This window comes from Achroia grisella, unplaced genomic scaffold (assembly GCF_030625045.1).
Source record: "Achroia grisella isolate CSIRO2021 unplaced genomic scaffold, CSIRO_AGI_Agris_v1 utg784, whole genome shotgun sequence".
Lineage (NCBI taxonomy): Eukaryota > Metazoa > Arthropoda > Insecta > Lepidoptera > Pyralidae > Achroia > Achroia grisella.
This window is the reverse complement of record NW_026713024.1, coordinates 1,888,632-1,912,320: the sequence shown is the minus strand read 5'-3', so window position 1 is coordinate 1,912,320 and position 23,689 is coordinate 1,888,632. Positions and strand designations below refer to the sequence as shown.

At 34.2% G+C, this 23,689-nt stretch overlaps 1 protein-coding gene across 1 annotated transcript in view; it reads left to right on the top strand.

Moving 5' to 3' along the window:
- LOC131851560 (uncharacterized) overlaps positions 1-23,689 on the top strand; it is a 226,747-nt gene that overhangs the window by 192,385 nt on the left and 10,673 nt on the right. The window contains exons 10-20 of the mRNA XM_059202073.1: positions 6,617-6,711; positions 13,832-14,068; positions 15,081-15,222; positions 17,469-17,620; positions 18,605-18,714; positions 19,499-19,659; positions 20,588-20,854; positions 21,312-21,535; positions 22,088-22,271; positions 22,535-22,672; positions 23,326-23,557. Of these exons, the coding sequence (XP_059058056.1) occupies positions 6,617-6,711; positions 13,832-14,068; positions 15,081-15,222; positions 17,469-17,620; positions 18,605-18,714; positions 19,499-19,659; positions 20,588-20,854; positions 21,312-21,535; positions 22,088-22,271; positions 22,535-22,672; positions 23,326-23,557 (1,942 nt within the window). The remainder of the gene's footprint in view (positions 1-6,616; positions 6,712-13,831; positions 14,069-15,080; positions 15,223-17,468; positions 17,621-18,604; positions 18,715-19,498; positions 19,660-20,587; positions 20,855-21,311; positions 21,536-22,087; positions 22,272-22,534; positions 22,673-23,325; positions 23,558-23,689) is intronic.

Genomic DNA, 23,689 nt, shown 5'->3' with positions numbered 1-23,689 from the left:
TGTCAGTTCTTCTCATCTCGAAATAATTCCAAACTGACGGTAGATTTGACATATCATAAGTTTGTAATAGACTTACATGAATAAAGACATTTTAAATTTGCTTTTTTAAATCGGCAAAAAAATTTATTCGAGTAACCCGTTATTAGGGTGAAAAGTTGGATCGAGTATTTTATTAGGGCTTTTGAATCCTGACCTGACTAATCCTGACCTTGTCTGCCTTCGATTCAGTGTTTTTTGGTTGTAACTGGAACCTCCCCTTTTGACATCGGCTGAAATGTTGATTGGAGTGACCCATTATTAAAGCTTTTGAATGTACTAGTCTTAACATTTTCTATCAGTGACACAGTGCTTCCTGTTTGGAGGTAAATAGAACCTCTAACTTTTTGAAATCCGCTGAAGAATTGTTTCGAGCACTTTTAGGGCTTTTGAATGTACTAATCGTGACATTGTCTGGCTTTGAGTGAGTGTTTTTTGGTTGTAACTAGAACCTCCCCTATTTGAAATCGGCTGAAAATTAAATACACCTCCGCTGTTTGTTCAGCGAACCCCAACGAAACAGGAAACTTCGACATAAATAAATCCGGAAAGCTATGCTTACACTCTACGCCTGCTATTTTAATATTTAAAATGGACACTTTCCATTTCCACAGAGAAAGATCAACTGTACAAAATAGGGTATTTAACTCTCGTATAGGGTGACCATTTTGATATTTCAAAGGTTAGGACAAGAAATCTCTGCAGAATTATTCCCTGCACTTGTTATGGTTGATTGGGTGAAAAAGTGTGGTGTTGAGTCCGCTATATTACGTCCTTTTGACTGAGTGCATTAAAGTTAAATAAATAAATTACCATCAGGTGGGGAGTCAGCTTGATTGCTATTCAAATTTCCTATTTATTTATTTAAATATTTGTAAGAAATAATTTGCTTTGTGATAATATAGAAGCTCTGCTCACTTTTAATAAAACGTTTTTTTGTGAGACTATGTAAGCTGTAACATATAGGAACGTTACTGGTGATTGCATAGATTAAATTTTGGTTCAAAAAGTAGTACTAATTGCTCTGGGAACTATAAGCTTAATAAATTATGTCTATGACCATTATAAAAAGAGCATTTACATTATATATTGTGGTCTTTATTACAAGTCTCATACCTTATAGTCAGTATTTACTGTGACATTACAAATAGAAATAAAAGAAGGTTCAAAATGGAAATCTAGTTTTAAAAATATATGTACACAAATAAAGTATATATGTATGTATGTGTATTATTATTATTATTTTATTATGTTTATTGTATATGAAGGTGTCCGCTGAAAACCAGCGTCGTGGCACCCCGTCACGACATATGCTGAGCGGAGACCTAGTTGGTACTGTAATTATTAATATAAAATGTAAATTAAATTTTAAAATATTATTTTCAGTGTACCAAATAAATAATTTTGTTTCTTTCTTTCTTTCTTTCTTTCTTTCTTTCTTTCTTTCTTTATGTAACGATATAGAAACATCTATGAAACGAGCGCTTGAAATATACCTATGTATTAATATAAACTTACTATAACTTTGCTATTAGGCAGTTTGTATTCACTTAAAATTTTTAAAACAACGTTTATTTAAAAGAGCAACACGCAAGTTTCTTTCTTTTCTTATGATGAGTCTGCGGTTCGAATGAGTGGTAGAATAAAAAAATGTGACTATTCAAAGCTGCTTGTATTAAGTTTATTTGAATAAAGGTTATTTGTATTTCTATTTGAAATTAATAGTACACTTACAAATACAGCTAAAATCTATTTTGGTTAGTTCAGTCCAACAAAAAATACCCACAGAATCCGGACCGAAGGACCAAAGTCCGACACAAACCGAGACATATGGCGACCGTACTCATTCCAGTTGTTTGTGGTACATATAATATTTGCTATCCTATACTAACTCAATGTTCTCAAAATATGTACGTTACATTCACTACAATGGCAATATTTGTAATTTACCGTGATGCAGGAATGTATACTTTATTAATATAATAATTTACTTGGGTTGAGTTTTACTTAGGTCTAGATGGCGCTGTGTCAATTGTCCTGAGATTATTATCTTATAATCTCAGGACAAATCACACAGCGCCATCTAGTCCCAAGTTAAGCTAGCTGAAGCTTGTGTTATGGCTACTAGATAACTGATACATAACATATACATAGATATTTTTTTTTGTAAATACATACATATTATACATAGAAAACACCCAGACCGATACAAACAATCATACTCATGAATACAAATGTTTGTGCCGTGCGAGGAATCGAACCCGGGACCATCGGTCGTAAAGCGGTGTGCTAGACCGCTAGACCACCGAGGTCGTCAAAGTTACACGTAAACAGTAAACACATTTTTGTTTGAATTACGCGTCACAAAGTAGGGATAGTCTGAGCAATCTATAGACCCATTACATCAGCATAACAATTCTTCGTGCTCTACAGGGCATGCATTTGCATTATCATTAAAGGATAGGCTTCAGACTTAGGTAGATTTCATACAAAATCATCTACACGGTTATTACTTCCAGCAATAGTATATCTATAGTTTTTTTTTATTTTTTATATATATATATATATATATTTTCCTTTATATGATTATTATTATATATAATTATGTTTTCCTTTAAAGTTTTAAATTTACATAGAAGTATTATATATCATTTTAAAAGTATTGAGATAATGATTAAGACGGCGTGGTCAATTTAATTGACTTATAGATATAAAAGGAGACAATTCTAGCTTATAATTTTGAAAACTGTCATTTTTCTATTTAATCGACGAAATGTTTAACAAAACATGCCCAATTGACTTGACAAGGGCGAGACAACTATTCAAATGGCGATACGAGACTTATTTCACGAACTTTTATTGTCGTTTTTCATCGTCTGTATAGAGTCGTTCTTTGGTGCTTAATTAAAAAAGCTCCCGCTTAATTGGGAAAGTTCTAGAAAATTTAATTGACTACAGTTTTTATTGGAAACACGTAAGGGAATAAAATCTTTTGATATTATGCTATTGGAAATATTCATCAAAAGCATCTGCTTCTTTCTTATCCCATTTATTTAGGGTTGGCGTAATATGTTTCGTTTCTTACATTCATTCCTGTAAATATTATAGCATATTCAAATTCAAAATATCTTTATTCGTGTAGCTCTATTCAGACAGACTATTATGATATGTCAAATCTACCGTCAGTTCGTAATGATTTCGAGATGAGCTCGTATTCTTTTCAAATTAATATTATACATACTGTTTTAAACTTGACGCGGTCATTATTTATACGTGTAATTAGTAAAAATCACGGGATCTTACCACGTTTTATTGATCACGGGTAAACTGTGATCATGTGGTTGAAACACTACCGAAATATCGGGAAATCAGCAAATAAATATAAAACGTGGTAAGATCCCGTGATTTTTACTAATTATACGTATAATATTATACATGTTTACAATATATATAATAATACAGATAAATTTTTAAATTCAAATTTAGGAGAATAGAGTGACCACCAGCATATGCTATTGAAAAGCAAAAGGTCTAATCAGTGTTCGTAACCTGAACAGACCAGGGGGAGCCAGCCATCATTGCACTCAACCATATTTGAGGGAGCACATCGACTTGGCTCACCACGCCGCCACAAATTTGAACTTTATAGTGAGCATGGCTGTTTCAAGTTACTCCACTACGTCATTTATATACCAATCACTGTTTTCATCCATTACAATATTTAATTTACATTGTTTAAATTACAATATGTCATATAAATATATATGATATTGTAGATATAATACTGTGTGTTTTTTTAATGGATGATAATGAACTGGCCATCCGCTTACGCTGACGGTGTACCAGTGGAGGATGACAAAATGAGCATAACGTTATATCAAAAACAACAACCATTGCAACACAAGCCATTGTGTCAAATTTACCAGGAATTTAACGATGGTTTCCATAGCAACGACATAAAGATCTACGATTAATTTTGTTTTAATTATTCAGAAAAATAAAATTCATTATTCTTATATATTATGCCAATTAATTATATTGTTGGTTTGATATTATATTATATAATATATTTAAATCACATAAAAAAGAGGAGTGAAATGGATTTTTTTTTATTTGACAATAAATTATGAATATGTGGGCAAAGTTATCGCATCAAACTGGACTAAAGATAAGTCTATATTATACCACAGATAACATAATATTACATAACTATACGAAGTTACAATTGAAATATTTTTATGGAAGTATTAAATCTAGTATAATTTATCCTCGTCTTAGGTTTTAATAGACTATCATTATTTTCTATATTTAACTCATAATTAACTAACTGTGTAAAAACCAATTCGACCTTCAATGATACCTATTCTATATTCAAATATGACACATCATACCCAGCTTATTTCGTTGAAGCTAGCAGAAGCAAAGGAAATTCGACTATACAGCCTTGATCGGCAATACAGCCGACTTTACCAATTTTTATTGAAATATTTTTTATTGAAAAAATTCTTAATTCTAGTATAATTTATTCTCGTCTTGAGTTTTAATAGACTCTCTTTATTTTCCATATTACTCTCATAATTAACGTCTAAAAACTACATTCGACCTTCAATGTATTCTATATGAAAGTTATTCTATATTCAAATATGACACACTATACCCAGCTTATTTCGTCGAAGCTACCAAAAGCATAGGAAATTCGACTATACAGCCGTGTTCCTAACAGAGCAAAAGACTATACTATTCTAATACTGAGTTACAATTGAATTCCTTTGTAATGTATAATTCTTGAATAATTTATTCTTGTCTTCAGTTCTAAGACTCTCGTCTATACTACTCTCATAATTAACGTGTAAAAACTACATTCGACCTTCAATGTATTCTATATTCAAATAGACACACCGTGCCCAGCTTATTTCGTCGAAACTACCAAAAGCAAAGGAAACTCGACTATACAGCCGTGTTCATAACGGAGCAAAGTTCCTGAACACGAAAGGATGGGCAATCCGTCATGTTTTCAGTCCATTTGTCGGTCACCACGCTCCATTACTTGCGAACTGCCTTATGAATTATCATCTGCCGCACTAGCTGATCAGAATCTTAATAGATTTATAAATATTTCATGATGCCAGCTACAAATACACAGTAATGGCGTCTGTTGGTATCTTTCAAGTTTCTGCCGTTGGCAATATTTAATATTGTCAAATTTATACTCAAAAGTATTAATTTTCATAAAAGAGATTTTATTTTATTTGTTTATACTTTAGCGCACAAAATTGTAGACATTGCTGACTTTATGTCTGCATGTATGCATTCTCTGCTCATACTCAACGTAGAGATTGTAAGGCAGGCAAGTTTGTGTTATAGAGAAATATTATGATAATCCTTAATTCCTTACTAATATTATAAATTCGAAAGTAACTCTGTCTGTCTGTCTCGCTTTCTCGTGAAAACTATTGAACCGATTTAAATGAAATTTGGTACATAGATAGTCTAAATCCTGAGAAAAGATATAGGCTACTTTTGAATGCTAAAAAAGGGTTGTAAGGGTTTGAAACGAGGTATGAAAGATTGTATTGTAAAATCGTCATTTATGAAGCTAGGATTAAACTTTTTTCTTTGTCTTCTTTGTGTTAGTTTATTAAATATCCCAGTAATATTGTATCTGTGAAAGTAACTCTGTCTGTCTTTCTGTCTTACACGCCAAAACTACTTAACCGAAAAAAGGATTGTAAGGGGGTTGAAAGGGTAGGTGCAAGGTTATATGGGTGTATGGTCATTTTTAAAGCTAGAAGCTTGAAATTCATTTTTTGCCTACTGATTAAATATAAATAAAGAAAAAGGATTTTAAGGGGTAAAAGAGATATGAAAGATTGTAAGGTAGTGTTGTCATTACCAAAGCTAGATACTTGAAACTTATTTTTAGGCTGTTAATTGAATTGTATGGATTTTCGTATCGTCAATTTTATTTCGCTTTTATTGGGCTAGGTCATTAAATATTTTTTAACTATTTACGCGGACGAAGTCGCGGGTACCGAGTATTATATATATATACATATACATATTTATAAATACGTACATAATATACATAGAAAACACCCAACAACAATCATACTCATGAATACAAATGTATGCACCGTGCGAAGAATCGAAGCCGTGACTATCGGAAGTAAGGCGGTGTACTAAACCGCTAAACCACCGGAACCATCGTGTGAGTCATATGGATGTTTATGCGTGTATGTTAACTACAATAAATGATTTTGTATATGGTATATTTGTATATTTGTATATAGTTTGGTTTATGAATGGGATTGTTAGTGATGTGGACTAATAACCCCTTTACTAGAAATGTGCCATGTCAGGTTGACCTCCACGTAGTTGCCCCTGGAAACTTGTGATAAGTTCATTTACCACGGTGGTCTAACTGACCTGACCTCATATTCACCCTATAATCCACCACTGGTGCCCTGCAGAATAAACCGTTAGCAGAGGGTGCACCATTCCATTATCCATAAAGAACTACAAAAAACAAATGAAAATTGACTATGTTAGTATAATAATACAGTGCATTGTTTGTTGGCAGCGCAATCCTGTTTGGACGTGAAACAAGTTTTATACAACGGATACTGCTATCTTTTTTCCGGATACCCGAAGGCTTCCTGGACCACCGCCAAGCAGGTGAGTTTCTGCTTGCTTTTGTTCATTTTCCGGTAATATCTACTGTAGCTTTTTGTAGACAATTATGAACGTTATACCACATTCCTACGTTCACAATAATAGTTTTTTTTTTTTTTCAAACTATTCTAGTGCTGTAGGTCCCAGCTGGCCTTTAAGGTGAAAACTAGTCATTACGTCACGACACGACACGTCACGACATATCAGACAATTATAAATCCACCTTTACAGCTTCACCGAACGATAGGGGAGAGTGCAAATGGCACAAACAGATGACACATTTAAGTGTATATAAGTTGTTTCATGTCAATGTCATTTATATTCATGAGTACGATTGTGTCAGTCTGGCTATTTTCTATGTATATTATGTACGTATTTACAAAAAAAACTAAGTTTTTATATCAGTTGTCTAGTACCTATAATACAAGCTCTGCCTATCTTGGACCTAGATGACGCTGTGTGAATTGTAACTACAACTTAAACTCTTTTAATTATTTACAACTGTATATATTATTTAAATAGAATATTTATGGTTATATTATTATTTAAGAGCTGTAAGTTAGTGAGCTCTTAAAAACACTTCTTTTTTGAGAGATCCCTACCTAACTGAAGCTGAAGCGGTCCACTAGTAAATAAATGAGTATATATGTATGATATTATTGTAAAATATTAATGTGGATGGATGTAAAGGGAGGGGACGCCCTAAGAAAAGATGGATGGATTGTGTGAAAGATGATATGAATAAAAGAAGAGTATGTTCAGATATGACGACCGATAGAGAGCAGTGGAAGAGAATGACATACTGCGCCGACCCTAAATAATGGGATAAAAGCAAGGCAATGATGATTATAATTAATACTATTATATATTATTTTCTATTCTATTATCATGTATTGATACAATAATTATGTACAAGCACATCGAAAGCGCTTATTTTCTGTTCCTTGGAGAAGAACAGAGCTGGCCAAGCATGCTCCCATTACTTGCACTGAGTCTACTCAACGGTGTCATCAATCGATTTCCTGAGCTGGACATATTTACATGTGTTGAATTTTAGCAGAATGCCTATGAATTTCCTAAATAATACGTAAAATTGCAAGTTGTTATTATTTTAATATATTTTTTTGTAAGTGAGCATATTTGGAAACTGTAAGGCTCGCTTAGTTTTGATGTAAATAAATAAATAAATGATATATTAATATAATAAGGTATTTCAATAGAAAGTTTCTGACAATAACAGAGAGTTATTATAATTAGTTCGCGACGCAGAATGTATTCCAGCGGAAATCCCTGTCGTGATTTCAATTTACATCAGTCAACCTCCTGGTTTAATAAAATTTTAATATATCATTAATATTAAACACCCGTGTCAGTTATATCTTGTATCTTTTGCGATATAAATTGTATCCTCGTCTCATACACTTTGATTGTCATTGATGACGTAGAAAATATTACTACTAAGTTTTTTTTTTATTTCTATGTCAATTCAGGGAACATAATATTATTTATTTAATAATATTGGCGCATATTATATGTATATACCTGTCGATACATATAATATCTTACTAATATTATAAACAAGAAAGTTTGTGAGTACGGATGGATGGATGTTAGTTACTCTTTCACGCAAAAACTACAGAATGAATTTTGATGAAATTTTGCAGTAGTATAGATTATATATCAGAATAACATATGGGCTAGAATTGAAAAATATGTAAAAAAAATTTAATATATAATTGGATGAAAACTTACTAATATTGTAAAGGTGAAATGTATGTGAGTATCGATGGATATGATTGTCACTCTCATACAAAAACCACGGCACAGATTTTAATGAAAATTTGCAGTGATATAGATTATACATCAAAATAGTTTCATACAGCTGGCATAGTTAGTGTTCTGATAAATGTCAATCGTAATGCAGACGTAGCTGTGCAAGTCAGTAATGATATAAAGAAAATGTAAATATTGTCTCTGTGGTCACGACACCAAGAGTAGCAGTCTACCACAGTAACGTCGATACATTTTTTTCCTTGACCCTTTAGTCTTTCTTCATAAATGTGGTAATATCTCTAGGCAATAATATTTCCCCATTAATTGTTACCCAAATTTGTAGACCAAGAACTTTGTGTGCCACTTTTCATTTCTGATTGACTCCTCGATTAAGGAGACACCGATATCAAACCAAATTCGGTTTCTTTTTATGCTATCTCAAGATATGTCTATTTGTATGTTTATCTAAATGTCCTCAGGTACATAGAAGACTTATTTATAATTTCGATAAACTTTTTTAACTGAATAGAAACATTTTATCGCCATTACTTATTTGCATGTTCAAAAATGTGTAATACATTCAGTTGTAACATCTATTCATATAATAATAATATCACCTGGATATCCACTAAAAATTATATCTACTAAAAATCCTAGACGAAGCGACGACCTAAAATGTGTTTGCAAGAAATCGATGGATACCTACCCAACGGCATGGCGTTCTAGAGATTTATGAGGAGCCCTATCTTTAATAGAGGACGTAATGTCAGCCATTTGTTGTCCGTTCATCAAATGATGATGATAAGCCGACAGCAAAAATAGAGATGCTCAGTTTGACGGCTTTTATGTCATATCTTAAAAAAACTGAGTGAAATACGACTGTTCTTTTTAGACACTAAAAATGTTTTCCCTATTGATGAACGCACAAACAAAGATGTATTATATACAATACATTATTTGAATGTATGTTGTCTTTTAAAATGAATTTATACCTCTAATTATTAACCCTAAGTTTGATTCGAAACTAGGTTATATAGGATACGTATGATTTTACAACAAACTGTCAGAGGCTGTTCTAAATCTGCTTGAAAAAAGACACAAATATCGTATGAAACACTCCTTTATAAAAAAGCATATTATAAAATTGAGTGTCTAAACGATAATAATGTTTTTGTAGAATATCTGATTATAATAATATCTGATTGCACTATGAATGAGTGCGTAGCTGCTTCTATGTTGATGACTGCATGTCTCTTACTTGTAATTGTGTAATTTATTTCAAATAACATATAGTGTATTCAAAAGAGCAACACACAAATTTCTTGCTCATTCTTCTTGCGTTAAGTCTGCGTTCCGAATGAGTGGTAGAATAAAAAAACATGAGTATTCAGAAATGTTTATTTCAATATTATGTTTAATATTATGTTTATTTGAATAAAGATTATTTCTATTTCTACATATCTAGTTGATTGATAGAGAAAGTAGCCTTGGGTATGTAAAACCGGCACAGTGTGTATGACCGCAATGAGTTATGAAAGCAAATACAGACTAAAGATAGATATAACGTTATACATTTTCTGTCTACCTCGTAAAGAATCTTTATAATATAACTGTACCGACAAAAGTTGTTTTGCCTTAAATAAAAAAAAAAAATTAGGGGTGGACTACCCCTATGGGAACGAAAACTGTGACACGAGAATTTTATATATAAGATATACTAGCTATCCCGGCAAACATTGTTTTGCCATATAAATTAAAATCGCTATTAAAAATAGGGGTTGATGCTAGAAGGGCGAAAATTTAGGGTTGTATGTATTTTTCAATCCTAAATAATAATAAAATGAAAATAGAATATTATGTCGAAAAAATATATATTTAGTATTTAGCTAAGCAAAACTTGTGTTATAGGTACTAGACAACTAATATAAATATGTAGATAGATTTTTTAAAATACATATAGAAAACATCCAGATACAAACAATCGTACTCATTAATAAAAATCTTGGAACCGTGCTAGAAATCGAACCTGTGAATATCGGGTGTGGGACGGTGTGCAAAACCGGTAGACCATAGAGACATTTATATATTTACTCGTAATGATTTTTATTTCATTGAATTACTTGATTTATAAGATTCTAATTGCGTTCTGAACTCAGAAATGTCTAATAGAGGTACAACGGAAGTCTTACAACAAGGGTTCCGGTTGGACCCTTCAATTACGGGACCCTAATAAAGTTACAACCTGTCCCCCTAATTATTATATTTACAGTAATGTACATGCATAAGTAATATAACACAGGCGTACATTAAGAGGAGTGTGTCCATGAAATAACATTACGATGTACGTTTGTACGTATTATTCAGTATTCGTTCTATCTCTGTTCAGAGACCTTCCGTCTCCTCTTACACAAGCGAGATAGCAATACTATCAATCGAATTGTTGGCTTAAATAACGGTACCCAATACTTTACTTACTTATCCTCTTACACAAGCGCGATAGCAATACAATCGAATTTTTGACTTAAATAACGGTAAACAATACTCTGCTTATTTATTTACTAGCTTCACCCGAGACTTCGTCCGCGTAAAATTTAACTTTATTTTTCCAAAATAAAAGTAGCCTAAGTTACTCCTTATTACACCAGAAAATGTCCCGTCAAAATCGGTCTAGCCATTTCAGAGATTAGCCGGAACAAACAGACCGACAGACAGACAGACAAAAATAGTAAAAAATGTTATTTTGGTGTATGTACCGTATTTATATACATATGCATGTAGTAAAAAACGGTTATTTCAATATTACAAACAGACACTCCAATTTTATTTATATGTATAGATTAAAACTTAAATGCATAAATACACAAATAAAGGTGCACATGGTAGACTTAATATCTTAAGGCATTTTCTCCCAGTCAACTATAGGACAAACAGAGATGAATGTGTACTCTATTACAATAAAAATAAAGTTATTTATTACCTTATTCTTAAAATTCCTTATAAAGTCTTTGAGCACATTTTTTTAAATTTCTATACAGCTTTGAATTGTTGAATGAACAAAATATAGGTCATTGTTTCAACAAAACAATCGAGTTTGTCCGTTGCATGTAATTTTAAAACAAATTTGTTTGAAAAAAATCTAACTAATGTGAAACATTGATATTAGTCATCTTATTCTATGGACCAAAATTTCATCGAGTGTAATTAGTTTTTGTTAGTAGGTATTATAATATTTTAATAACAGCACGTTTTGTGTAGAGCGTGATCGGGAACATGCAGCCTTAATTTCAAAGTTATGTTGAAATGTTACGAGGGTTGCACTGAAATAAATTAATTAGATACCTAATATCAGCATTACCAAGTAACACTACCTACACACGATACTGGGGAATGACCAGGGGCAATGTTGAAACGATGGTTAGTGGTCATATATTAAAAACTTATAAAGTAAAAATAAAACGAAACAGTATAATCATTATTAAATATTATAAAATTAAGTCGCTGTCGCTGTCTGTCCCTATGTATGCTTAAATCTTTAAAACTACGCAACGGATTTTGAAGCGGTTTATTTTAATAGATAGAATAATTCTAAAGGAAGGTTTATATATATAATACATGTACACTAAGCGAAGCCGGGGCGATTAGCCAGTCATATATAAAATGTATAATCCCTAGTTTTAAAGTAGTCCTGTATTTCGTAGTAAATAAGTAGTGTAGTGTATAAGTAATTAAGGCGACAAGACTGGAATTCAATATCCGGAAACAGTTATTCTTATAAAAAAAAAACGGTAGTAAGAGATCGACCATTAATCCATTATTGTTTTACCATTAATGTTTTAAGGAATCAAATATCCTCACCGTTGCTTCTCAATACATTTATGAAAGTATCATCTATGCCAGAAGGAATATAGACAGTTTCAAAAGAGTTAGTGATTGCACTAATAAAAGCTTACGTAACAATAACAAACTGATTTTACCTAAATGTCGTTTGGCTAAAGTTAGTAATTCGTTTTATGGCAATTGCGTAAGGTTTTATAATAAAATACCAGAGTCTGTTATAAATCTGCCAGAAAAAAGATTTAAATGTCAAATAAAACAGTTCCTTTGCAAAAAAGCTTACTATAAAATTGAACAATTCGTTAACGATAATAGTGTTTTTATAGAAAAACTTTAAATCTATAGCACTGACAATATTATCTGATTACATTAATAATGAGTGCGTAGCGACTTCTATGTTGATTATCGCATGCCTCTTACTTGTTATACTGTAATTATTTATATAAAACATATGTTAAAAACATCTATTAAAAAGAGCAACACACAAGTTTCTTGCTCATTCTTCTTGTGATGAATCTGCATTCCGAATGAGTGGTAGAATCAAAATATGACTATTCAAAAGTGCTTGTAATGAGTTTATTTGAATAAAGATTATTTCTATTTCTAATCAAAAAGGGGGTCCGAAAAGTAAGTCCACGAAATATCACAAAGGTTTAATGAAATATTACGTGTATTTATTTTTTTCGTTACTTTTACGATTAATCTTTTGAAACTAAACTAAATCCGTGAAGCCGCTAAAGTACCTGTATTAGGATTAGATTAGATTAGGACGTAATCTGAAAAATGAAAGTAACGATCCTGTATTATATAAAGGATCGCTGAGATTCATTTTTCGGCGACGGTTACCACTTACCATCAGGTGTGGCAACAGTGTATTTGCCATTAAAAATTATATAAATAAATATATGAGGATATAGCACAGTAATAATAATAATCACACGACAATTCAAACAGCGCCATCTAGTCCCAAGTTAAGCTAGTTAGATGTTGTGCTATGGGTACTAAACAACTGATAAAATACGTAGATTTTTTTTCGTAAATATCTACAAAAAATTTATTGAACAAAATCAATAAAGTTTTAAATAAATAATAAATAAATAAAATATATAGAAAACACTCAGACCAGACACATTCACACTAATGAATATAAATGTTTGTACCGTGCAAGGAATCTAACCCGCGACCATCGGATGTAAAGCGATGTGCTAATCCGCTAACCCACCGAGGCCGTCAATGTATAATCTTTACACAGTATACAATGAAGTCGCTTTCGTTGTCTGTTCGCTTAGATCTTTTAAACTACAGAACGAATTTTAATGCAGTTTTTAGCAGTAGATAGAGTGATTCAAGAGGATGGTTTATATGTATAATACATGTAAACCCGTGCGAAGCCGAGGCGGGTAGATAGTATTAGGAATCGCACCCGCGACCATCGGACGTAGAGCGGTGTGCTAATCCGCTACACCACCGAGGACGTCAATGTAAAATATATAATAAATTATTATTTTTGCTTCAGGTATGCGAAGGTCTCAACATGCACCTGTCTTCCGTCCATTCAGCTGATGAAGAGCGCTACATCGTGTCAGGCATCCGGCAAAGCAGCGATTACAGCGCTGGATCTGTCTACTGGCTCGGTGCTCATGTAAAGGGAGGGGAGAACTTCAGCTGGGTTGATGGAAGCGCTGTATTGTACCAGGGCTGGGCATCTTATAATGATACCGATGATATTGAGGACTCTTGTTTGGGTGTACAGGTAATTTCATTAAATTTATTGTTTTTTTATACCACCACAGATAACATATACCACTATGGTGGCAAACAAGCATACGGCCCATTAGATGGTAAATGGTTACCGTAGCCTATGGATGCCAGAAACACCATGGGTGTCACGTGCGCGTTGCCGACCCTTAAGAAACGTTGATATACCCTTCTTGAAAAACCCCATGCTGTTGTCCCACGCGATTACTCAAAATAATCACGATTATTTTTTTATTTATGCAGACAAGGGATTTTCAATATATTATATATGTTAGACATATACAGTAATTGTTGTTGTTTTTACTACTTTTTAATATGATTAGATACGAAAAAAGGGTTCTAAGGGGTTGAAAGGCGGGATCAAATGTTGTGTAGATATATCGTCATTTTAAAACTTTTGAAACTTATTTTTTAAGCTGATAATTTAACATAAATAAACATGTCAGACAGAAATTTTATCCTTGAGGGGGATAAAATAAAATAGGGGATGACAGTTTGTATGAAAATTTATAAATTTAGATGCTATAAAGATGAATCTTTTTATATACTTTCTTTCTTTTTTTTTTTAATTAAACTTTTTATTTTTTATTTTGTCGAGTTCACTATTCTACGCGGACGAAGTCGCATGCACAGCTAGTTTACCATAAAATTATTCGTGTTAAGACCCGGTTAACTATATAAATTATGTCCTGATATATGTATTTAGACGACTTCGGTGGTCTAGCGGTCTAGCACACCGCCTTACCTCCAATGGTCGCGGGTTCGATTCCTCGCACGGCACAAACATTTGTATTCATGAGTATGACTGTTTGTATCGGTCTGAGTGTTTTCTATGTATAATATGTATGTATTTACGAAAAAAAATATCTATGTACTAGTATCAGTTATCTAGTACCCGTAACACAAGCTCTAAATAGCTTAACTTGGGACTAGATGGCGCTGTGTGAATTTTATTATATTATTTCCTGAGATTATTGTTATTATATTATTATTATTTATGTGTTCAGTGGAAATCATCTCCAGTGCCGTCTCAGCCAAGCGGCTTGTACTGGACCCTGCACAAGTGTACATCAACAGGTGGTTACGTGTGCAAACGCCGATTAAACCCTGAAAATATCGTGAAGAACAGGACCGTGGAAGCGACGTCAGGTGATAGAATAGAATAGAAAATCATTTATTCAAAACTTACATTAATATTCATCACATTTTTCTTCTTCAGCTCATTCTGATAGCTGTCTCATTACAAGAAGATTGAGCTAGAAACTTGCGTGTTGCTCTTTTAAATAATTTACTTGTTACTTTACATTTTTAAATTCAAATCTGTGAATACAATGGTTTTAACCTATACTAATATTATAAAGGGTATATATTTGTTTTTGTACGTTTATAACGTATAAACTCACTAACTATTGAACAGATTTTAATCATTCTTTCAAGAAATTAAGGTAACAAGCCTGGAATTTATATCCGGGAATAGGTGTTATTAATAAAAAAAATCATTCTTTCAACATTAGAATGATATACTGTTCCTGGCAATCAATAGAATATATTTATTAAAAGAAATATTTAATACCATAGGTGGCAAACAAGCGTACGACCCATCTGATGGTAAACAGTTACCATAGCCTATAGATGCCTGAAACACCACGGAGTTACGTGCACGTTTGCGACCCTAATTAGAATCTAACGATAACTTCAATAATGTAACCCAAAATGTAAAAATGTCTACCCCTACAAAGTCGGGACGGGCCGCGTTCTAAATATATATAACTCAAGGGTGACTGACGTAGTGATCTATCAACGCACAGCCCAAACTACTGGACGGATCGGGCTGAAATTTGGCATGCAGGTAGATGTTATGACGTAGGCGTCCGCTAAGAAAGGATTTTGATTAATTCTATAGGATAAAATAGGGGATGGAAGTTTGTATGAAACTTTGTCAATTTTAAACCGATCGGACTGAGACTTTGCATGCATAAAGCTACTATGACGTAGGCATCCCCTAGGAAAGGATTTTGATAAATTTCACCCCTAAGGGGATAAATTAACGCGAGCGTAGCCGCGGGCAAAAGCTAGTGTTATTTATATATATGAAACGCAAAAATGTTTCTCCTTATGTTCATTAGATATTGAAACTATTCAACCGATGTTTATGTTTATACCAATGTTTAGCTTGGGACTAGATGGCGCTGTGTAAATTACCCAGAGATATTATAATGTCACAAAACCGATTTAATATGGAAGGCAGTGTTGTGATTGTGGTTTTAGACCACATATTTAACAGCCTCGATGGTCTAGCGGTTTAGGACACCGCTGTACAACCGATGGTCGCACGGTCTGGGCATTTTCTATACATATTATGTTTGTTTTGTACCTACAAAAACAAAACGTAACGTAATATAAGTATTTCTATCATAACAGAAACTCTGCTTAGTAACGTAACAGTGCCCATAACAGAAACTCTGCTCAGTTTGGAACTAGATGGCGGTTTGTGAATTGTCCAAGAACATTATTACTAGATTTTTTACTTATAATTAATAAATATATACCTGATCAATACAATCTTTTACTGTTTGAAATACACACATCATACTACTATGTTAATATATGATATACAAAAATAAAAAGGTCATACAGGCCTTTCAAGTGGAATCAGTATTTTTGGACCTCAAGTTAAAGTCTAATAAACCGATACCCGACTTATAACCGATTTAATTTTGATGCATCGTCGGGGCGCTTTGGACTGGAAAGGCCGGAACATGCTCGCTAAAAGTATAAAAAAAAAAAAAAAAAGAAAGGGAGGGAAAAAAGAAGGAAGAAAGGAGAAAAGGGGAAAGGGAAGTGAAAAAGGGAAAAAAAAAATTGCCGATTTACTACAAAAAGTGAACTGTGAAATTAAACAATCAATAATTAAACAAAACCTGGACTATAACAAATAGTGAACTTTGAAAATAGTGTTAAAATAAGAATTCATATATGTAATTGTATATGCAGTGTAAGAATTCATAATGTGTATTGTTACATTATGAATTCTTACATTGCACAATGTAATGAAAACTGTGAAATTAGTAGTAGTGTAAGATTTATATAATTGTATATGCATATTGATAAATCTAATCTTCCAAATAAAGATGGGTGACACTGCATGTTGTCAACTCACCCGGCCGGCCAGCGGTGGTTCTGGGCCAGACGGATAAGGTCTGCCTCGGTGTCACTGTTAGGCAAATTGTAACATCTCGGCTGGAGTTGTACAAAAATGGAAATTAAATAAATATTATAATATTAAAGTAAATTAAAAAAGGCACGGACGAATATGTCTGTGGAAAAATGTATTTAAATATAAAAAAAAAAACCGATTTAATTCGAAAACCAAATAATAGCTATAATTTATACAGGTGTATTGAGCAGTCCGAACCACCCAAACTTGTATGACAACGATCTGGACTATTGGGTACACGTGGTGGGTCCGGATGACACTCGTCTCGTATTCATTTTCCGGACCATAGAGTTGGAGTATCAAAAAGACTGTCTATACGACTACATAGAGGTATGTTATTTAACTTTTTATATTGACGGCCTCGGTGGCATTATAGTTTAGCACTGCTTTAATTGCGATGGTCGCGGGTTCGATTCCTCGCACGGTACTAACATTTGTATTCCTAGGTATGATTGTGTGTACAGAAAACACCCAGAGTGGTTTCTATATTATACTAGCTGACACCGCAAAAGATGTTTTACCGTATATTTTAAAATCGGTATTAAAAAATAGGGGTTCGTGATAGAAGGATGAAAATTTAGGGTTGTATGTATTTGAAATGATACATTATAATAACAATTTTAGGAGTGGACAACCCTTATCACTTATGGGTATGAGTAGCCAATTCTCAGACCTACTGAATACCCATATAAAATTTGATAAAAATCAGTCAATCCCTTTCGCAGGAGTATGGTAACTAACATTTTGACACGAGAATTTTATATGTAAGATATTTACAAAATTATATATATATATATATATAAGTATTTATATCAGTTGTCTACTATTTTTATACTGGTTGTTGCTTGTCGAATGCTTTCAACAATAAGGCCGCCTATTCGTTGTAATTATACCTGTGTTCTTTAGTACACTGTACATTACAAATAGTCTATTTATTTATATTTTATAACAATGCTTAAAATATACATAAATACATTAAATTAATAATAGAATTATTACTTATACCACTGCGTTTGTCACATATTAAAACTTTGAAAACTTTTCTATAATTTGTACATTTAACATCGACATATCAGTATGTGGGTATACTATAAATTTAACTATATATGTTCAGTCGTATACTTACATGTATATTTAATATATATTTTATATAATTATATCACATCATAAGCCTGTTGCACAAAATTATAATACATTTTAAATTTACTACATAAACAAAGAACCAACCTAATGCTTTCTAACTATAATTATTAATTACTTGTCTTAATTTTTTCATAGCAAAGATAAAGTAAAAGGCGATTAAAAATTTTACAGCTACGCGACGTAAGGAACACCAAATCATCGAGGTACTGTGGGTCTATGGGCGAGACGAGATGGGTGGCCAGCACCAATAAAGCTATCTTACATTTCCACTCCGATTATAAGTAAGTGCTTACAATATTACTAAAAATATTCACAACTAAAAAAATCTGTATTTTTTTTAATGTTTTAATTAAAATTTGATATTGTGCCTACACTTGTAATATTTCTGTCAAGAATCGGCATCCTTCCATCTGTATACGTCTCCACATAACTTACATTGAAGTCCAGTCTTAATCCAGTTGCATAACGAATCATCCTTGAAGGTTCACTTTCAATCTTGTAGACAGTACTGTCGTATCAATTATACGGGGCCCCCGGGTCCCACAGGCCCCCCAACGTGCGTAAGCAAAAATTAACTTATTTGTTTGTAAAAATTTTGGAAAAGATGATTTACAATTATAGTGAATAAATATTTCTTTTAATTTTATGCAATTTTTTTTTGTGAGAAATCTTTTCCCTTCATAAGGAATTCAAACCAAATTTTTATACAGAGCCCCGCCAAGGCCGCTACGCTTCTGACTAATGTACAATAAATAATACAATAACTACACCCGTATGTTCATTACCTAGATACTACAGGAACCAAATAAATTAAGTAGCGGTATATAACGCTACAGTATTTTTTATGTACCTGAAATGTTGCAAAAGCTGATATCCCACTTGACGGAGAGTCCTATCCGTCTTCCTCATGAATGTCGTTCGTTCGTGATGAAGGCGAATCGTAAAAAAATAAGAAAAGTTATCAGAAAAATAAAAACAATTTTTAGAGGAGTTTAGTTATAAACACTGTGACACGAGATTTTTATATATTAGATTAGGATTTTCATTAATAGCTGGACTTTTCAGTACTCAAGGCACTGGATTCTCTTTGACGTGGTACGCAATAGAACTGCCTGGATGTCCTACACAGACCTTCACTTCTAAAGAGGGAGTACTACACAGCCCGAACTATCCTCACTTCCTGCTGCCTGACTTGGATTGTACTATCGACATCCTTGCCCCTACTGGTAAGATTTAAAGAGCAAATAATGTTTTATGAGTTGTTTTTAAAAAAATATTATGGCAAACAAAACTTAGGACTCACCTGGTAGTAAAGTGGTAATATCGCCTATATAGATGAATCAAATCAAATACAAAATGTCATTATTCATGTAGGTCTATTCCAGACTCTTATATCTCAAATCTACATCAGTTCGGAGTGCTTTCGAACTTAAAAGAGCTGACAAGAAACTCAGATCTTATTCCTTTCAAATAAACTTGTACGTGATTACAAAAATACGAATTCATTTTTAAATTCAAATAGGAAGAATGTAGTGAACCAGCATATGCTATTGCATTTTTGTCAAAAGAAAATAATCAATGGCCGTAATCCGAAGAGCATGCTGTCATCATATCACTTTACTGCCTCTCAATCTATTGCTACCTCCTCCGGATCCTAAGATGTTATGCTAGGGTGCCACCCATATCGCAACCCATATCCAAACCCTATAACTAACATTAGTTACAGGGTTTGGAACCCTGTAATCACCATATCTCACCCTCAAACCGAAACACAGCTTACAAAGAATCTGCTTTGAGGCTGGTTGAAAAGACTGACAAACAGAGAACTTTGAACAAAATCTACAGCTAATAATAATAATAACTCATTAATAAACATTATTACTATAATTTTGGGAATGTAAGCCAAACTAACCTGTACAATGCCTTTTTAATAGTACAATGGTGGCAAACAAATATACGGCCCATTTAGTGGTATAAGGTTATAGTAGCCTATGGACGCCTGAAAAAACAGGGGTATCAGGTGCATTGCCGACCCTTAAAAAACCTTAATATACTCTCCTTGAAAAACCTCGCCTGTCAGTTCCTTATATAGCTCAGGTTATTAAACCAAAAAGTATTACGCCTTTCTTTAATCATTTCTATTCCACTTTCCAGGGAAACGCGTCTTTCTCAACATAAGCCATTTCGACTTCGGCTATGGAACTTTTGAAAAAGGCGTTCCCATAAATGTGACGGACGCAATACCAGAAGAGTCCTTTCTAGAAGTCCAAGTGAATCCACAGACAGTGCCCATCCGTCCATTTGTAAGCTCAGGAATTTTGACCAATGGACTATTTGTATCTCAGGCTGAAATACTCCGAATCAGATTAAGAACAGGAGAGAATGTGACGGGAGCTGGATTTCTTGCGCATTTCAAAAGCGGTGAGTAGTCTTTCAAGAGCTATACATATTAGATTTGGTTTTGATTTTGGGAAATAATTTGTTAACATCAATGTAAGTTTAGAATACATCATTGCATCATTTTTTAATATCTATATCAACTAATACTGTACCAATGACTTAGAAATGGAGCTTGGACTACAGCATGGAGTTTTTTAAGAAGGGAATATAAATACCCTTCTTGATAAACTCCATGCTGCAGTTTCTCGAGAAAATTCGGCAATTCCACAATCTAAGTGTACGGGAGGAAGCTCCTCTGAAATCACACTATCCGAGACCACTTAGGTTCTAGCGTGTGGAGATGGTGAACTTTAAACAATGGTGTGGTCTTTCGCGGACCCACATGGGTCGCCTCCTTACCCGGGCATACTTGAATGATGGAGTTCTTTCTACTGTTCTTCTGAATGATGGAGTGTACGTCAAGTTGATGTGTGGACAGTGAGGTACCTGAACGTGAGCCACGTGGTGTCTGTGGGCGCTGGTGCGGCGGGCCGCGTGGCGGCGCCCAACTGGCCGGCGGCGGGTCCCCCCCGCGCTCGCCTCGCCGCCCGCCTGCTGGCGCCGCACGGACACGCGCTCGCGCTAGCTTTGGCACGCGCCGTCCCCGCGTCTCCCGCAGCTCCCCCTGAGGCGCCTTGCGGCGACAACAACGGCTGGATCGAGGTATGCATAACCACAGTGCCGTACAAATCATTGTGTGTCCCGCGGAGACCACGCGTCCAACGCAGCGACCCTGCGGCAATTGCAACGGCTGGATCGAGGTAAAATACACCCTAGCACAAATTAGTTTAGTAACACATTCTAAGAGGCTTGTAACCTCGTTATCCGGGAGTTGTTGCTCCCGGAATCGATGATGGGACTAAAGTACATGCCCTGGGAAACGACAACGATAAGAGAAGCGTTTATACAACACCATCTATTGTTTGAATAATGAATGAATTAATAAAATTGTAGGTTTGAAAATTGAAAAGTTACAAAATTATTATTGACCTTTTCCTTCTTTAGACTATATGTTGTACACGCATTTAATAACCTATTCTGTAAATATTACATTGGAATCGTCCAATCATTTATACTTAAAACCTCAACACACAAACTGACAATTATAGTCATGACTTCACGATTTTACTTTGCTTAAAGAAAGTGGTTGTTTACAATTATTATTACAATTTTATAATTACCACCTATAATATAAAATGAATATCATATCCACAGGTGAAAGACAGTTATACAGACAATAATGGCACCGAATGGATCCTCTGCGAAGTAGAGCGAAGCAAGCGCAAGATGGAACCGAGCGCGCCCCTCGTCATTAACTCGTATCTGCACTCGCTGATTGTAACCCAATACTCAGGAGAACAAGGACTGAATGTCGATATTTCACTGGTGGTCAACAAAGGTAGTCCAGTTAAAAAGCTTTCAACTTTATGATAGAATTAGACCATTGGTCCAACTCTCTTTCCTTTTCTGACAAATACTGTTTAATATAAATATGATAAGAACACTACGACTTTTCTAAGAATATTCTTTCCTCTTCTCGAATGTATTTGCTAATGCTCTTTCAGTTTGGTGATTTTAACAAAAATATGCATTTTATGGCAACTATACTAATTCTTTTTTTCAACAAACAGATAAATGAACTAGATCTTGCCTTGTCATTAGATCCTGAATATCACAACAAATTGCTATTGCTCGCTGACGAAACGAGCGTGGAGGCCTGTTACCCGAATCCCTGTGTTAATGGTATATGCGCATCTGATGATACGAGAAATTTCTGCGAGTGCACCGGATACTACACCGGTAAATGTTTCTCTTTTTATTAGTAAAATTTTGTATTTTAGTAGTTTCACAAATATCATTACTCCATTAAAACTTTAGAATGATATAAGAAGTGATTGGAGCGCAACAGGTCTAAAGGAAGAAAACATAAAATAAATCATTAGGTATTCCAGCAAGTTTCCTAACTATAATTTTATCAATATTCTTGGACTCAATAAGATTCGGAATTTGGTCACCAATAGAGAAGATTACAATGCTTCCAATGGAGATGGTCAGGTTTCCGCATTGAATATTAGTGTAAGACCACAATTATTCAATATGGGTGTAAATTCAATAACGATCTAAGTTTGATCGCTAATAGGGAAGGTCAATGGCTGAAACCTGAGTTTTTGCACTGAATATTTGTGGTCACATGCTAATGATAGCAGAATTAAATAAAATTATATAAATCCAACGTGTTCTGAAAAATATATTTTGAAAGAGTATCTATTAAATATAATTACTTATGTTGTCATTATTTGTTTGTATTTCCTTTGTTTTGGTTCCATTCCCTGGCATCGGCCTCCGGAGAACAAATGGTATATACGTAAGAAGCTTTAAGCAATAAAATATCTTTTAGGCCAATTTGAGTTACGTGATGAAATAAATGTAATTGTTGTGCGCGGTGGTCGCAGGCGCGTTCTGCACGCTGACGGCGTGCGAGCGGTCGCCGTGCGCGTTCGGCAACTGCTCGGTGGTGGCGGGCGCGGAGCGGTTCGTGTGCGCGTGCGCGCGCGGCTGGCGCGGCCGGCGCTGCGCCGAGCGCGTGCGGCCCTGCGCCGCGCGGCCCTGCAACAACCGCGGCGCCTGCAGCGAGCGCGACGGCGGCTTCCTCTGCCAGTGCAACCCCTCCTGGAAGGGCAAGAGGTACCCGCTCTCTCCGCACGTCGACTCTCGCAAACCGAATACGACTATTGCAAACCGATTAGTAGAGGCACCTTTACACGACACGTTCTTTTAGTAATGGAGACTAATAGACTTATTGACAGCGATGTTAGG